Source organism: Myotis yumanensis, unplaced genomic scaffold (assembly GCF_028538775.1).
Source record: "Myotis yumanensis isolate MYYU_CA2020_CCGP unplaced genomic scaffold, mMyoYum1.0.hap1 SCAF_10, whole genome shotgun sequence".
Classification (NCBI taxonomy): Eukaryota; Metazoa; Chordata; class Mammalia; order Chiroptera; family Vespertilionidae; genus Myotis; species Myotis yumanensis.
The window spans coordinates 3846544-3863296 of NW_027223761.1; the positions used below are offsets into that span (position 1 = coordinate 3846544).

General features: G+C 49.8%; 1 protein-coding gene across 2 annotated transcripts; it reads left to right on the forward strand.

The window, feature by feature from the left end:
- Positions 1 to 342: 342 nt before the first annotated feature.
- Positions 343 to 16729, forward strand: LOC139018668 (phospholipase A and acyltransferase 2-like). 2 transcript variants are annotated; one of them, XM_070427321.1, is made up of 5 exons: positions 343 to 2030; positions 4452 to 4560; positions 6371 to 6639; positions 10250 to 10449; positions 14303 to 16478. In XM_070427321.1, exons 1-5 carry the CDS (start codon positions 2022 to 2024, stop codon positions 14316 to 14318), a joined length of 603 nt encoding a protein of 200 aa, XP_070283422.1. In that variant the 5' UTR covers positions 343 to 2021; the 3' UTR covers positions 14319 to 16478. The 2 variants fall into 2 exon arrangements, with proteins under 2 accessions (XP_070283422.1, XP_070283421.1); XM_070427320.1 differs by lacking the exon at positions 14303 to 16478 and adding an exon at positions 16487 to 16729 and having other exon boundaries at positions 352 to 2030.
- Positions 16730 to 16753: the final 24 nt, after the last annotated feature.

The following is a 16753-nucleotide window of genomic DNA, read 5'->3' on the forward strand; positions in this document are numbered from 1 at the left end:
AGGACCCCGGTGTCCTTCCCACATGTCCCATCTGTCCATGACCCTCCTCTGGCCTCAGGGCACAGGCATGTCCCTGGGCAGCCACAGCCCCTCCAGACCCTTCCCCACCCTCCTCGCCCTCCCTGCCCTCGGCCTCCCGGGCTGGCTGAAGGCCTTGCCTTTCCCTCCCCACAGCTCCCTCTGGCCTCTGCTCCTCTGCACCCCCCTTCTCTCTGCCCCCAGCCCCAGCCCCACGCCCTCCCTCTCTGCTCCCCCCCCAGACAGACCCCTCCTCTGAGGAGCTGCCCTGAAGGCCCAGCCTGGCTCAGCTGCCACACTCAGGGTCCCCAGCCCCTGGACCGCCACCTCTCCCCACGTGATCATGCTCTGCTGTAGTCCCTGTGCCTGTCTCACCCCCTTTGGGCTTTGAGCTCCATCAGGGGGATCCTGTGTGCTCGGCCCCCCTCCCTGCATCTCCTGGGTCCTGAGAGGGGCCTGGTTTGGAACAGGAGGGAAGGACCTGTGGGAGCAGGAGGGCTGGAGAGCCAGGGGCCAGGGCTCAGGCCAGGCAGACACAGAGTTGGTGTCCTTTGGGGGAGAACAAGGGCATTTCTCACTCTGAAGGGAAATGTTGGATTAAGGTGAGGCCTGGGCACTGTCCCAGGAGCAGGCAGTGAGCTGGGGCCTGGTCCGGGGGAGGCAGTGGTTCCCAGGAGCAGTGAAGCAGGTGGACTGAGCTCTGGAGGGTGCAGGCGCCTTCCCGGAATCGCCCCACTTTCTGTAAGAGCCCCGGCCACCTGGCTGCTTTCCCTGCACACCAGGCGCTGGGCCGGCCCCTCCCGGGACCCTGTGTGGTCAGGACACCAGGGCTATTGGGGGTGGAGAGCTGTCCCCATCTGACCCTGAGAATGGAATGCTTCACATCTGGCAGACACATGCCTGGGAGGAAGGAGGAGCGAGAACAGAGGTGCTGGGGAGGCATGAACCCCAGCAGCAGCTGAGCCCCACGGCTACATGTCCTGCAGGCACAGGCCCCCGGAGAGGATTGATCTGGCTCAGGACAGCATTGGTGCTGAGGTGGAGAGTCTCTGCCCTGAAGCCCTCACTCAGATCACAAAATGGGAGGCCAGGCTAATGAGTCCATAACTGGGGTGAAATTGAAACAAGAAACACTATATTAAGATAAAAAGCAGAAGTAGAAAAAGAAGGGAATAGAGAAATCTTAGGACAAATAGAAAACAACATGTTTCTAAATAACCCCTGTGAGAACCAATCCTGAACCCTAAAAAAAGTGTTAAATTGAGGTGAGTAAGTTAATACACACAAATAAATAGACAATAGATAAAAATCCATGGGATGCAGGGACAGCAGCAGTGAACGGGAAATGTGTACTGTAAATGCTCACAAGGGAGAAGAAGAAGTCTCCAATTACTATTCCAGCTCCACCTCAAGAAACAGGAAAGGGGAGGAGAAAACCAAGGCCAGTGCAAGGAGGGAAATAACAGAGCCCAGAAGCCAGTGAAACTGAAAACTCAGACGGAACAGAGAAAATCGAACAAACAAAAGCTGGATCTTTGAAAACATCGCTTATGTCAACAAACTCTTTAAAAGATGATAAAGGAACAGAGAGAAGAGGCTGATTACCAGGATTGGGACAGGAGGCGGGGCTGTTACTACAGAGCCTGCGGGCACCGGGGCTCCCAGGGAATCCTGTGCACAGCGTTACTCACACTTGACATTCTGGGTGAAATGGGCCAATTTCGTGAAAAAGCACAACGCACACACCTCAGTGAGAACAGAGACCTCACCTCTCTTCAGGGTGTTTCAGTGCAAGGAACCGCTCACGTGCTGGTCACACCCACAGCGGAGGCCTTGAGCGGGATGAAGGCAGGAAGTTGGGTGGGAGCCACACTGAGCCAGTGCAACCAGGACACGAGCGTCAGAAGTTTTTGTCTTCCTGGGCTGGGTCAGAGGGAAAACGAAACTCTTGATCATAGAAGGCTGGGCCCGAGGCAGCAGCACAGACACCCCTGCACAGAAGGATGGCTCCGGTAAGTCCCCAGAAAGCTTTTATTTCAAACACCGCAATCCTGTTAGTGGTGATGATGTGGGTCTCCTTGCTGGGCTGCAGCTCTGGCACCAAGGGGCACGGGCCCCTGCTGAGGCCTGAGGGTCCACTACCCGGGGCGGGAGGGCTCCCCAGAGCTTCCTGAGGAGGCAGGAATGGTGGGCTCAGGTGGGGGCAGCCTCTGCCCACTGCCCAGTCCCACCTCCTCAGTCACACTGTCCTGCGTGGCTGCGATTGAGCTCGGGAGGAAGGGACGGGAAAATGGCTCCCAGCAGTGTGGGGCCGAGGCAGGGGCTGCAGGAAGGGTTCTTATCCATCCTTCACCTCCAAGAAGCTCACCTCTTCCCTCTGCTTTTCTTTCCATCCCTCTCTTCCCCTTCCATATGTTGCTCCTTCCTTCGGGTTCCGTAACAGTCACATTTCCAAATGCTCACTGCATCCTGACACCATGCGAAAGGCTTTTACTTAATCTCTGCTTCAAATATGTGAGCACATTTTCCTTGTTAACGGCCCCCCTCCCCCTCCCCAAACCCAAATGGAAACCTACCATTGAGGCTAAAGTCCACTCCACTGTCCCCCCCCCCCCCCCCCCCCCCCCCCCCCCGCACACAGTCCCTCCTCTGTGTGGCTCGGTACATGTCCTGCCAGGTGTTTTCTAGTCCTTTGCATACAGACGTGTATCCACCTTTAAGTTTTGTTTTGTGGCTTTGGGTTTGCTGTCATTCTTAACTTGGTTGTCTGAGTGCAGTTCACTTAGGAAATGCTTGAATCTTTTCCTTTATTTACCAGCTTTTGAAATAATATGGTGATTCTTTTGTATCCTCCAAAGGTAACGAATGCATTTTTAAAAATGTCATTATGAACACACTAGAAGCCCGGTGCACGAATTCATGCACCAGTTGGGTCCCTTGGCCTTTCTTTCGGGATCAGGACAAAACTGGCTCTCCGACATCCCCCGAGGGGTCCAGGATTGTGAGAGAGTGCAGGCCAGGCTGAAGGACCCACTGGTACACAATTGGGGCCAGGAAGGGATGTGGTCGGTTTGCCAGCCGGGGAGGGACCATTCGAGGGCTCCAGGGTGTGTCTGGCTTATCTCCCTCAGTCCCCATCAGCCAGACTCCAGCAGTAAGCTTACCTACTGGTAGAAGCATCTTCCCCCTGGTGGTCAGTGCATGTCATAGGGACTGGTCTACCATTCGACTGTCTGCCCCTTGGTGATCAGTGCATGTCATAGCGAGCAGTTGAGGGGCCTTCGCATATCATTAACATATTATGCTTTGATTGGTTGAAGGGATGACTGGACAGCCAGACACTTAACATATTAGGCTTTTATTATATAGGGTCGATATCATTGTTCACATATCTGATGTGTTTCTTTTTGATGATCAAATTGTTCCATCTTTGGTCAAGTGGACCTATGATGCCAGTAGTCAAAAGCTTTTCTCTCAACCATGTCTCCCCAGCAGACTTCCAGTTGGCAGCCACCCTCACTTCTCCCAGCAACAGCCACCCACCCTGGTCATGGTGCTCGGGGCCCTTGTGACCCCGCTCACCTGAGTCAGGGAGGAGAGGTGCTGGCTGACCTCGGAGAGATCCTAAAATAGAACTTGTGTGATACGGGCGTGTTTCGCATTACCAGTAGGATGAGGGCAACATACTTCCTGCTCATGCAAACTCTACTAGGGCACTGCCCTGCCACCAACTCCACTCACACCCTGGGGTCCCCAGCTGGGTTTTGGCCTGGAGCCCAAACTTCAGCTGCCCCGGTCTGCCTGGGATGGTCTGGGATTTAAAGGGTGCAACATTGGTAGCATGCAGACTAGGTTTTTGATCTTTCTCTTCTATTCACTGGGTAAGGATCTTTGCATGTTACCTAACCTTCCTGAGACTCAGTCTTCTCATCTGTCAAATGGGGTAATGACAGTTTGTAGTAAAGGAGTGATGGATATGAAATGTGGGCCCTGTTGAGCACCGTGTCTGGCTGTGCAGGTCGGGGCTCTATCACTCAGAATCACTCAGGCCCGGCGCAAAGTGGGGGCCCTTGATGGGGCATTTGAGACTTCCTGGGAGTCATATACTCACTGACACCAACATGCTCTGGCATAAGATGTGCTCATGCCCGTGTCTGCACACCCATGTCTCGGCCACACCCCCGTGCTGCACACCTGCCCACACCTCCCCTCCGGACACCCTGTCTGTCTCTTCTTTGTCCCCCAAAGAGCTCACTTCCAGTTCAGCAGCCCCAGTAAAGGAGGGACTTTGCGTCTGTGGGAGGAGAGCGCCCTCTTCCATTTCCTGCAGGAGATGATCAGAGGGAGCTTGCAGGCTGGGCTGGGGCTCCTCACAGGTCAGGTTCTAGAATGTTCCCTGTGAGGACTAACCTCAGCCTGTCTCTGGTTTTCAGTCACAGGCCGAACCGAAACCTGGAGACCTGATTGAGATTTTCCGCCCTGGTTACGCACACTGGGCCGTCTACGTGGGGCATGGCTACGTGGTGCACCTGACGTCTACAGGTGAGGCTGCTTCTCCGCTGAAGCTCAGGGCAGAGGTGGGAGTGTTAGCGGCTGCACACTCGTGCGCTGTTCTCACCCAGTGCCTGGATGGTGGGCACTCCCTGGGCATTGGCTGCATGATGTTCCCTGGTAGGTCTGCAGCCGCTCCTCTTCCTCAGCAGTGAGTTCGTGGAGGACGGACTGTTGGTCTTTGTTCCAGGTGATACTGGGGTTCACTTCCAGCCAACCCACTGTCCCAGGGAAGCACCCCTTTGTGTGCTCGATGTTCTGGGGGCAGATGAGTAGGACACAGCGTACAGCTGGCTCAGAGGCCTGGAAGGAGCGAGGGCCTCCCACTTAGCAGCACCCGTTTGGGGTCCTGGGGCCTCCGCTTGCCGAGCTGTGACTTGCCCGTGTGACTTGCCCCCTAAGCTCAGCTGCACCCTCAGTAGAGCAATGAGAACCCACCTCCTGGTCGTGCAGGGTGGGATGCAGGACAGCACGGGGGAGCTCAGGCGGGGCCTGGCGGGTGCTGGGCCAACCTCCCTCCCCTCCCAGAGCTTCGTGGCATTAAAGCAAAGGCTGAAAGCCTGGGAACCACTAACAGCAGGGAATTGGCCAAATATAATCAGTGCCTGCATTTCATGGCTGATGGTGCCATCGTTACAAACAGCTGTATGGAGGTGTGTGCATACACATGTGAATTTGAAAGCCAAATGCAGGCTTTAAAAAATTAAGCTTATTGAGGAATAACTTACTATTTTATTTTTTTGTAATCCTCATCTGAGGATATTTTTTCCATTGATTTTTAGAGAAGTGGGAGTGGGGAGAGAAACATCAATGTGAGATGTTTCTCTCTCTCACCCTCTCTGTGTACAGGATGATGCTCCAACCAACTGATCCACACTGGCCAGGGTCAAATGCCCGTTTAAAAAGAAAATAAGAATAGGTGAACTAAAGTGTACACACACACACACACATACACACACACATACACACATACACACACATACACACACACATACACATACACACACATACACACATACACATACATACACATACACACGCACATACACACACACACACAAACACACACACAGTGAATGCAGAAGCTGGTCATTGGATGAGCTGGCTGTTCAGAGATTGATGTTTTACCAACAGGCTTTCTGTGAGCCCAGCTCCATCCAGCAGGTCCACTGGCCCCTCCCTGAGGGTTCCTGGGCCCATCACTCAACTTCTCCTGTCAGTTTTCCCAGAAGCCGGGGTGAGGCAGGAGGCGGGCGTCCTGTTAGGGGCAAATCCTAGAATTCAGAGCTGGGAGAGGGTGGCCACCACCTGACCCAGGCCCTTCCATCTGTAAGTGATGAAAGCCCCTGAGAGGAGAAGGGACTGGCCTGAGGCCACACGGTGGGTGGGGCTCTGGGTTGGCAGGTCAGGCCTGGGCTTGCTCAGCAGCCTCCTTTCCTACTATTGGAAACATGTCACCCTGGCCGCTGAGGGCCCACCCCGCTCTGGCTGGGGCAGCACCTGGGGTCTGTGCCCTGTACCCTCTGCCCCTTCTGCATCTTTCAGGGACATCTGCGCCCACAGGGGCCTTTAGAAGAATCCACATCCTTGGCTTTAGAAATGAGGAGCCAGAGTCCAGGGGCATCTGTGACTTCTCCAAGGGCACCCAGGCGGGGGTCGGCCTGTGTTTGAGGTTGAAGCCAGGCAGGGGGGCCGGCCTTTCCCCAGCTCATCCTCACTGATGATGCCCAGGGCAGTGGGGCTGCCTGTTTGTCCGCTCTCAGCCCCGACCATCGGCCTCTTTCCTCTTTGGGAACCACAGGTGAAATCCCGGGAGCGGGGTCAGCCAGCCTCATGTCCGCCCTGACAGACAAGGCCATAGTGAAGAAGGAGCTGCTTTATTTTGTTGCCGGGAAACACACGTACCGTGTCAATAACAAGCATGACCAGAAGTACCCACCGCTGCCTCCCAGCGATATTGTGCGCTGCGCGGAGGAGAAGGTGGGGCGGGAGATGCTCTACAATGTGACCAGCGACAACTGTGAGCACTTCGTGAACGAGCTGCGCTACGGAGTCTCCCGCAGCGACCAGGTGCGTCCTCAGCCCGTGTCCCTGTCCCCAGGAACCAGACCATTCCCTCCGCTGACAGTGGCTGGGCATTATGTGGGCGGGGGCGGAGGCATGAAGGCCACAAAATAGCAGGGACAGAATCCATGCCCCGAGGGAGTGACAGTCGTGGTAGGGATGAGAGTGGGGAGAAGTGCCAGTCGCTGTGCAGACCAGTGAGGTAGGGGGTGATGTCGCAGCCATGACAGTCACCCCTGGCCCCTCCCATAGCTCCAGAGGAGGGTTGTTTTATCCCCACTTCACAGATGGGGAAACGGAGGCTCACGGTGCTTTACTCGCTCACCCAAACTCATTCCACCACTAGGCATTGAGTCTCTAGCACCTGACAGCCAAGTGCAGAGATGGGATTTGAACCCAGGTGCCTGATCCAGGAGGGCATCACAGAAGAGGCAACAGTCGAGCTGAATCTGATTTCTTTTTTAAAAGAAATCTATTTCATTGATTTCAGAGAGGAAGGGAAAGGGATAGAGAGTTAGAAACATTGATGAGAGAGAAACATCGATCAGCTGCCTCCAGCACACTCCCTACCGGGGCTGTGCCTGCAACCAAGGTACATACCCTTGACCGGAATCGAACCTGGGACCCTCAGTCCGCAGGCCTTCCTCAATCATGTGATCAGACCTGGCAGGGGGCTGGCTTGGGCCCCTGTGCCATAGTTTGCTGACTCCTGGTCTCAGATAATTTGAAAAACCACATACCCCTCACACATTCTTAGCTGACATCAAACATTTAAAAAGTTTATAGATACTAAAGAGTTCAGAGGACGGCATTTTTGGTACGTGGTAGATATGTGTCTATTTTCCTCACGTCCTTGGCGTTGCACAGTTAGCTCACGCAGTTAATGGAAAATGTCTGCATGTCATTTAAATACACAGAGCAGGCGTCACTGCCAACCAGTCAGCCGAAGCAGACCTAATCTCATTCATTTATTTATATTTATTTATTGTTAGTCCTCATCCAAGGATATTTTTCCATTGATTTTTAGAGAGTGGAAGGGAGGGGAGAGACAGAGAGAGAGAAACATTGATGTGAGCGAGGCATATTAATTAGTTGCCTCCCCCCTGAGCCCCATCTAAGGCCGAGGATGAGCTTGCAACTGAGGTACGTGCCCTTGACTTGAATCAAACCTGGAACCCTTCTTTCCACTGTATCCACTGAGCCAAACCAGCTAGGGCCAGACTCAACTTCTTTTAGGAAAAAAGCTGGCTATCCCTGTCCCCACAACTCAAATGAATACATTACAGCACGTTTCCATGGCAAGTGTCTGGGGTGGGAATTCCCATCTACAGTAACAGAGGTGGAGGGAGCCTCCCAGGGGGGATATGGTCTCCTGGTTCTTCCCATGGCCGGTCTGTCTGGGAGCAGTGGGTGCCCCATCCTCGCTGGAACCTTACTCCTCATCCAAGGCTGTAGATCCCGGTCGGGGAAGACGAAGCTCCCCTTCTGTGAGGGGAGAAGGGCTGTGGTGAAAGGGGAGGGGCAGGGAACCCGCTGGGAACTGCCCCCTGGTGCCCGTGGGGACCCTGCTGTGGGGTCTCCCTCCTTTGAGCTGAGGTGGGAGGCGTGGCAGCCTGAGGTCTGGGCTGCCCATCATGCATCTGTGCTGGAACCCCCGAGGGCCAATCTGGGAGACCCCAGCGTTTCAGGGGTGGTTGGCTGCCTGCTGTGCTCCCGAGGGACTGGAGGGAGGTCTCCTCCCCTGACCAGCTGGTCCCTGGAGCCTCTCTTCTGAGCTCCTTCCACAGCCAGGAACTCAGCCTTGCCTGTCTGTCTCCCTCTTACTCCTTCCTGCTCCCTGACTCTGTGTCTGCAGAGACTCCTTTCATCTGCCTCCATAAATGAGTGGGCGCCCCTAGGCCGGCCCCAGCCCCTGAAATGCCTGCGGGAGAAGCGGAAGGCTGCCAGGAGAAGGGACTGTCCAGCCAACCTCTGAGCCGGGCCCTGAGGGCCTCTCAGAGTGCTTACTGACAGGGGCTGCCACTGGGAACCCCCTCTGCCCGGGCCGGGCATGTGTGGCCTGCAGCTCAGGAGTGTCGCTCTCAAGGACCTGGGCACTTATTGGTCCTTGAGCACTCAAGGTCCAGTCATTGGAAATGTCGTCGTCCATCCTGGCTGCGTAGCTCCGCTGGTTGGGCATCACCCTGCGCACCAAGAGGTCGCCAGTTCAGTTCCTGGTCAGGCTCAGGCGTTGCGGGCTTGACCCCACAGGGGTGTGAGCAGGAGGCAGCCCATGGATGTGCTCTCACATGGATGCTTCTCTCTCTCCCTCTCCCTCCCCCTCTCTCAAAATCAATAAACTATTCTTAACAAAAAACATGTAGAGAGATGCAGTGTCAGGAGGGCCGGGCCTCTGCCTCCACTCCCGTGGGAGCCTGGGAGCCTGGCTCCATCCGTCCAGCTGGCAGACACCGGGCCCAACCGCACCGATGCTGACCGGCCCTTTGCAAATTCTCATTTCACGAGCTCCTGAGCCCTCGCTGTCCCCCTCCTGTGCGCACCCTTTAAAACACCAGGCACCTCTGTGCCAGTCAGAGCGGAGCTGAGGAAAGTCTGTTTATCGCTGACACGTGGGAGCGAGTCTGAGTGTCTCTGAATGAAGTGGGCGGTGCGGGCTTTCCTTCTCCAGCTGCTCACGTGGCGCCAAGTCACGGTCTTCCACAGAAACCTGCTATGTGCTCTGTGTTGAGTATTTTTCCTTCGGGGGAGGAGGCTTAGGTGGGCTTGTTAGGACACCAGGCGTCCTGGTCCCTGGCACTGGGTGTGGGGTGGCTTTGGGGAGTTCTTTCCACTGTCCCTCCTCAGTCTTCTCCTCTGTACAGTGGGCATCTAACACGGGTATCAGTAGGTTTGGGGACAGATTGAGACAATTGAGAGCCTGGGGAGTCCCGCCCAGTGTTGACGCCTGGAAGCAGCCGCTCTCGGGGTCTTCGCCCACTTCCCCAGCACAGCGGTGTGGGCAGGGGTGGCTCACACGGCGTTGCATAGTTCACGACCCTCAGGGACCATCCTGGTGTCTCCACCGCCTCATCCCTGCTGTCCGAGTGTCCGCTTCCTTGTCCAGAACCCTCCCCTGTCAGCACAGAAGCAGGTGATCTCACTCCAGAATCCGCTGCCCAGTCACGACATGGGATCAGCAGCTCCCCCACCAGCGCCCACGCTGTGCCTGGGCCGGGCTCAGCTCCTGGGCCGCCCAGAACCATCCCGCCCCAGCCCTGGGTCGTGAGAGCTCACAGGGGGTTTCCCCAACTCTGCACTTGCTTCAGGCTCCCAGTGGCCAGTCCTAACCTAGACCGTCCGGGCACTGCCTGTGCCCTTCCCACGGCACCCCCTGTGGCTTTCTGAGCCTTTTAGCACCTACAGGGCCGCTGTCTCCCTCACACCCACAGCTCCTTCCCCCACCTGTTCTCTCCCCGCCTCTTCTCTGCTCTCCTGGTGGCCTGTTGCCCTGCAAACACCCGTTCCTTCTATGGTTCCATTGAGGGGACCCGGGTCTCTCCTGAGTGAAGATTCTTGGTCGGTGTGTCTGTGGCCAGGCCCCTGACGAGAAGTGTGACACCCGTCTCTTGTGCTGCAGGTCACCGGAGCGGTCGTGGCTGGCGGCATGATGGCTGGCAGCATGATGCTCCGCATGGCATTCCGCTATTTACCTGGTTTGTCAGTAGGTCTCGGCCTGGGCCTGGGCCTGGCCGTCTCGGCCTTCGTTGGGTCCCTGAAGGACACAGGCGAGCAAGCAGGAAGTACAGAGAGGTCAAGGAATCATCCCAGCAGCAGCCGGTTAGTATGGAGAGGACTTACTTACCCAGAAGGGGTAGGGTGGGGTTTATTGATTTCACTCTGTTTTATACTCATTTAGGCTAAATTTTTTTAAAATTCTTTATTAGTTAAGGTATTACAAATATGTCCTTATCCCCCCCCATTAACTCCCATCCTCCCCCCCCGCTCATGTTCTCATCCCCCTGTTGTCCATGTCCATTGGTTTGGCTTATATGCATGCATATAAGTCCTTTGGTTGATCTCTTCCCCTTACCCCCTCCCTCCCCTACTTTCCCTCTGGGGATTGATAGTCTGATCGCTATTTCTCTGTCTTTGGATCTGTCCCTGTTCATCAGTCTATGTTGTTCTCTATAATCCACAAATGAGTGAGATCATGTGGTATTTATCTTTCTCTGACTGGCTTATTTCACTTAACATAATGCTCTCCAGTTCCATCCATTCTGTTGCAAAAGGCAAGAGTTCCTTCTTTTTTACTGCAGCATAGTATTCCATCGTGTAGATGTACCATGGTTTTCTAATCCACTCATCTGCTGGTAGGCACTTAGGCTGTTTCCAAATCTTAGCTATGGTGAATTGTGCTGCTATGAACATAGGGGTGCATATATCCTTTCTGATTGGTGTTTCTGGTTTCTTGGGATATATTCCTAGAAGTGGGATCACTGGGTCAAATGGGAGTTCCATTTTTAGTTTTTTGAGGAAGCTCCATACTGTTCTCCACAGTGGCTACACCGGCCTGCACTCCCACCAGCAGTGCAGAAGGGTTCCTTTTTCTCCACATCCTCTCCAACACTTGTTGTTTGTTGATTTGTTGATGATAGCCATTCTGACAGGTGTGAGATGATACCGAATTGTTGTTTTGATTTACAGCTCTCATATAATTAGTTACTTTGAGCATGTTTTCAAATGTCTTTTGGCCTTCTGTATGCCCTCTTTGGAAAAGTGTCTATCTAGGTCCATTGTGCATTTTTTGATTGGATTGTTTATCTTCCTATTGTTAAGTTTCATGAGTTCCCTGTAAATGTTGGAGATTAAACCCTTATCGGTGATATCATTGGCAAATATGTTCTCCCATGCAGTGGGTCTTTTTGTTGTTTTGTTGATGGTTTCCTTTGCTGTGCAAAAGCTTTTTATTTTGATGTAGTCCCATTTGTTTATTTTCTCTTTAGTTTCCATTGCCCTCGGAACATTACCAGAGAAGAAATTCGTTTGGCATATGTTTGCGATTTCGCTGCCTGTGGATTCCTCTAGTATTTTTATGGTTTCCCGTCTTACGTTTAAGTCTTTTATCCATTTTGAGTTTATTTTTGTATATGGTGTGAGTTGGTGGTCTAATTTCATCTTTTTGCATGTATCTGTCCAATTTTCCCAACACCATTTATTGAAGAGACTGTCTTGACTCCACTCTTGCCTCCTTTGTTGAATATTAATTGGGCACAGTGGTTTGGCTCCATTTCTGGGGTCTCTATTCTATTCCATTGATCTATATGTTGTTCTTGTGCCAGTACCAAGCTCTTTTAAGAACAATGGCTTTGTAATACAGTTTGATATCTGGTATTGAGATCCCACCTACTTTGTTCTTCTTTCTCAGGATTGCTGCAGCTATTTGAGGTCTTTTTTTATTCCAGATGAATTTTTGGAACATTCATTCTAGATCTGTGAAATATGCCGTTGGTAATTTAATGGGGATTGCATTGAATCTATAGATTGCTTTGGGTAGTATGGACATTTTGATGATGTTGATTCTACCAATCCATGAACACAGTATGTTCTTCCATCTGCTTATGTCTTCCTCTGTCTCTTTTTTCAGTGTCCTGTAGTTTTTCACATATAAGTCTTTTATCTCCTTAGTTAAGTTTATTCCTAGGTATCTTAATTTTTCTGGTGCAATGGTAAATGGGATTGCTTTTTTAGTCTCACTTTCTGTAAGTTCACTATTGGTGTAAAGAAATGCCATGGATTTCTTGGCATCAATTTTGTATCCTGATACATTGCCGAATTCATTTATTAAGACTAATAATTTTTTGATGGAGTCTTTAGGGTTCTCTATGTACAGTATCATGTCATCTGCAAATAAGGACAGTTTTACTTCTTCTTTTCCAATTTGGATGCCTTTTATTTCTTCTTCTTGTCTGATTGCAACTGCTAGTACTTGTAGTACTATGTTGAACAGGAGTGGTGAGAGGGGGCATCCCTGTCTTGTTCCTGTTTTTAGGGGAAATGGTTTAGTTTTTGCCCATTGAGTATGATGTTGGCTGTGGGTTTGTCATATATGGCTTTTATTATGTTGAGGCATGATCCTTCTATTCCTACCTTGCTGAGAGTTTTTATCAAGAATGGGTGTTGAATTTTGTCAAAAGCTTTTTCTGCATCAATTGTTATGTTTATGTGGTGTTTTTCTCTCAATTTTTTTATGTGATGTATTACGTTTATTGATTTGCGGATATTGTACCATCCTTGCATCCCTGGAATAAATCCTACTTGGTCATGGTGTATGATCTTTCTGATGTACTGCTGGATCCGATCTGCTAGGATTTTGTTGAGGATTTTGGCATCTATGTTCATGAGGGATATTGGCCTGTAATTCTTTTTCATTGTGTTGTCTTTATCTGATTTTGGTATTAGGGTGATGCTGGCTTCATAGAATGAGCTTGGAAGTGTTCCTTCCTCTTGAATTTTTGGAATAGTCTGAGGAGGATAGGTTTTAGTTCTTCCTTGAATGTTTGGTAAAACTCCCCTGTAAAGCTGTCTGGCCCCAGGCTTTTGTTTGCTGGAAGGTTTTTGATGACTGCTTCAATTTCTTCCATAGTTATTGGCCTATTGAGATTTTTAGCTTCTTCCTGATTAAGTTTTGGAAGGTTGTATTTTTCTAGGAATATGTCCATTTCCTCCAGGTTGTCTAGTTTGTTGGAGTAGAGTTGTTCGTAGTATTTTCTAACAATCCTTTGCATTTCTGTGGGGTCTGTTGTTATTTCTCCTCTTTCATTTCTGATTTTGTTTATTTGGGTCCTCTCTCTTTGTTTCTTAGTGAGCCTGGCTAGAGGTTCATCAATCTTGTTTATCCTTTCAAAGAATCAGCTCTTGGTTTTGTTGATCTTTTGTATTGTTTTTTTGGTCTCTATGTCATTTATCTCCACTTTGATCTTTATTATTTCCTTCCTTCTGCTTACACTGGGCTTTTCTTGTTGCTCTCTTTCTAACTCTTTGAGTTGTAAGGTTAGGTAATTTATTCTCAGTGTTTCTTGTTTCTTGCAATAGGCTTGTAGAGCTATGAACTTCCCTCTCAAGACTGCTTTCGCTGTGTCCCATAGGTTTTGGATTGTTGTGTTTTCATTGTCATTTGTTGCCATGATGTTTTTTATTTCTTCTTTGATCTCTCTGGTAACCCAGTCATTGTTTAATAGCGTGCCATTTAGTCTCCATGTCTTTGATTTTTTTGGATTGTTTTTATTGTAGTTGATTTCCAGTTTTATGCCATTGTGGTCTGAGAAGATGCTTGATATGATTTCAATCTTCTTGAATTTGAAGAGACTTTGCCTGTGACCCAATATATGGTCTATCTTTGAAAATGACCCATGTGCACTTGAAAAGAATGTATATTCTGTGGCTTTGGGGTGAAATGTTCTGAAGATGTCAATTAATTCCACCTGATCTAGTGTGTCATTTAGGATTGATGTTTCTTTGCTGATTTTTTGTAGAGGATTTGTCCAATGGTGATAATGGGGTGCTAAAGTCCCCTACTATGATTGTGTTGCTGTCAATCTCTCCCTTGATCTCCTCCAGAAGATTTCTTATGTATTTGTGTGCTCCTATATTAGGGCTGGTTCTTTGTTTCACCATGATCTCTCTCCTCCAGGTGTTTGGTTATGTAGTTCTCTCTCTGCTGCATTGATTTAAAGGCACAAAATACAACACAACAAGGCACAATGTACAAGGCACTGAACACAAATGGAATCACGATATTAATAACCCCAAATAAAGGTGACCACCCGAGCAAAGAGAATTAGGGGATAAGGAAGAAAGAAGAGAAAAAAAAAGAGAAAAAGAAGAAAAAAGGAGTGCAAAAATGAAATTTGGAAAAGGGAGGGGAAAAAGTAAGAGAGAAAAGAGAGAGAATGAAATAGAAGAGGGGAAGAGACTATTTATATGGGGAGAAAACTCCAATAGAATCGCCACTAATCCCAACCAATTCCAGCAACAGATCCCTGGAGATGAATGCAAACTACAAACAACCACTAATATCAAGCGAGGTGAGGGAAAACAGAAGCACAAAAGTAACCAGAGGGGGAAAAAACAACAGAAAAAGAAAAAGAAAAACAATCTCACAAACAAGCACAAAAAAACCAATATACTCAACAATCAAGAAAACAATAACAAAACGACAGAGAGAAAAAAAATTGGATAGTGAAGAAAGATAAGAGAGAGGTGTATATGGATTTAGAGCAGGGGATTGGAAATTAGATATATAAGTAGGGTGAAATTTAGACAGGGGGTATAAAGAAGGAATAGGGAAAATCTAAAGCAGGAACAGGGTAAGAGAAACAGGACAACAAAAGGGGAAAAGTGAGGAAGAGAGTTTTGGCATAAAGGTAAAGTTGAGACAGAGAAAAATGATGCTAAAGGAACGATGAAAATAGAAAGTAGAACACAAATTCCAAAATAAAATAAAGAGAAAATAAAATGACACTTTTAAAAAATGGCAAAATGGTAGTAGTAATAATACTGGTTAAGAATAAAAATGTAGTAATTAAAGAGGTAAAATCAGGTGATGAAAAAAGAAAAAAATAGTTTCTTAATTAAAAGGTGAAAAAAGAATTAAAAATAAGATATGTGCAGTAGTGAAGGCGCTTCAGGTCCTCTACTCTTCTTTCTGGGACGCCTTAGTCCTGCCAGGTATTCAGGAGAGTGTTAAATTTCCCTGCGATACACTGTTCTCTATGTTGTAAACCACAGTCCTGATTTTAAGGCAGGCCATATTTGTTTCCCAGACTGCCTTTATTTGTGTTTACAGAAGAGTCAGTTTGTGGATCAGCTCCTGGGTGGCAGTGTTTCTGGATTGACCTCCAAGGCTATAAGTCTCTCTATCCAGCATTTAGGGTTTATTTTCCCTATCGCACTTAAAACTGGTTTGGGAGAGTCGACTGCCCTAGAGCCTGTTCTTTAATGGTTACTCCCGCTCTGTTCCCAGGTTCCACAAAAACAACTTTCCCCTGCAGTCTCTGCCAGTGACCCCAACTGGGCAATCCCATGCACTGGGTTTAATAATCAAACGCAAAGATTTAAGGGGAAGAGAGAAAACAAGAGCCTGAGAAGTTGCGTGAATTTGAAACCCTCCACCTTCCAGCTCTGTGCTCTGTCTCTTCCTTGCATCCTCTCTCCCCTGGCACTAAGCAGCCAGCACACTGGCAAAATCCAAGGCTGCTTTTTTGCATCCAGTCCAGCTATGGGCTTATTTTTAGCATTCCCTTCCGCTAGCAGCCCTGCCGGAGCCCTTCCACACTCGCAGATCACACTGGCCCAAGGGCCGTGGACTTTGTGGGGTGCAGATTTCACCTGTGCGTGTTCCTCTCTCCAACCTGAATTACAAACTGCACCTTTAGGCGAGATCTGACATTTCCGTGAGGAGAAGCAGGGCGCGTCTGAGTTCACATAGTCTCGCTTCTTGAGATCCGTTGTTTCCGGGTTAGTAGCCTATCTCTGGATGCCGGGTCTTTGGATGTATACACTTCCAACAAATAACAGCCACTCAAGATGGCACATTCTCCGAGGCTGAGCCAGTGCTCCGGGAGAGATTTCAGCCCCAGTCTCCAACTGTCCCCTTTCTCTGGGAGTCCTCTGTCTTCCCGGCTGCAAACTGTCTCCCAGCTGAATATCTTCTGCTTATTCGGTCTGTATGTTACCCATTTCAGCTGCTCACCCTTATCTGCTTCGGGACAAGGCATGGGACACGTCCATCTATACCTCCACCATTTTCTTCCCCTAGGCTAAATTTTTAAAAAATATGTCTTCATTGATTTTTTTTTTTTTTTTTTTTTTTTAGAAAGAGACGTAGGCGCAGGAAATATAGAAAGACATCAGTGGCTGCCTCCTGCACGCTTCCTACTGGCGATCCAGCCTCTGGGAATTGAACCAGAGACCCCTTAGTTTGTGGATCAACAATCAATGACTGAGCCACCCAGCCAGGCCATTCAGGCTGCTTTTCAAGGAGCTATAAAAGCACAGGAAGACTTAATTGGGGAAATACGGCTGGTGTGAATGCTATTAAACACACAGTTGGGCTCTGTCTTGGACTCAATGCTTGTGTCCC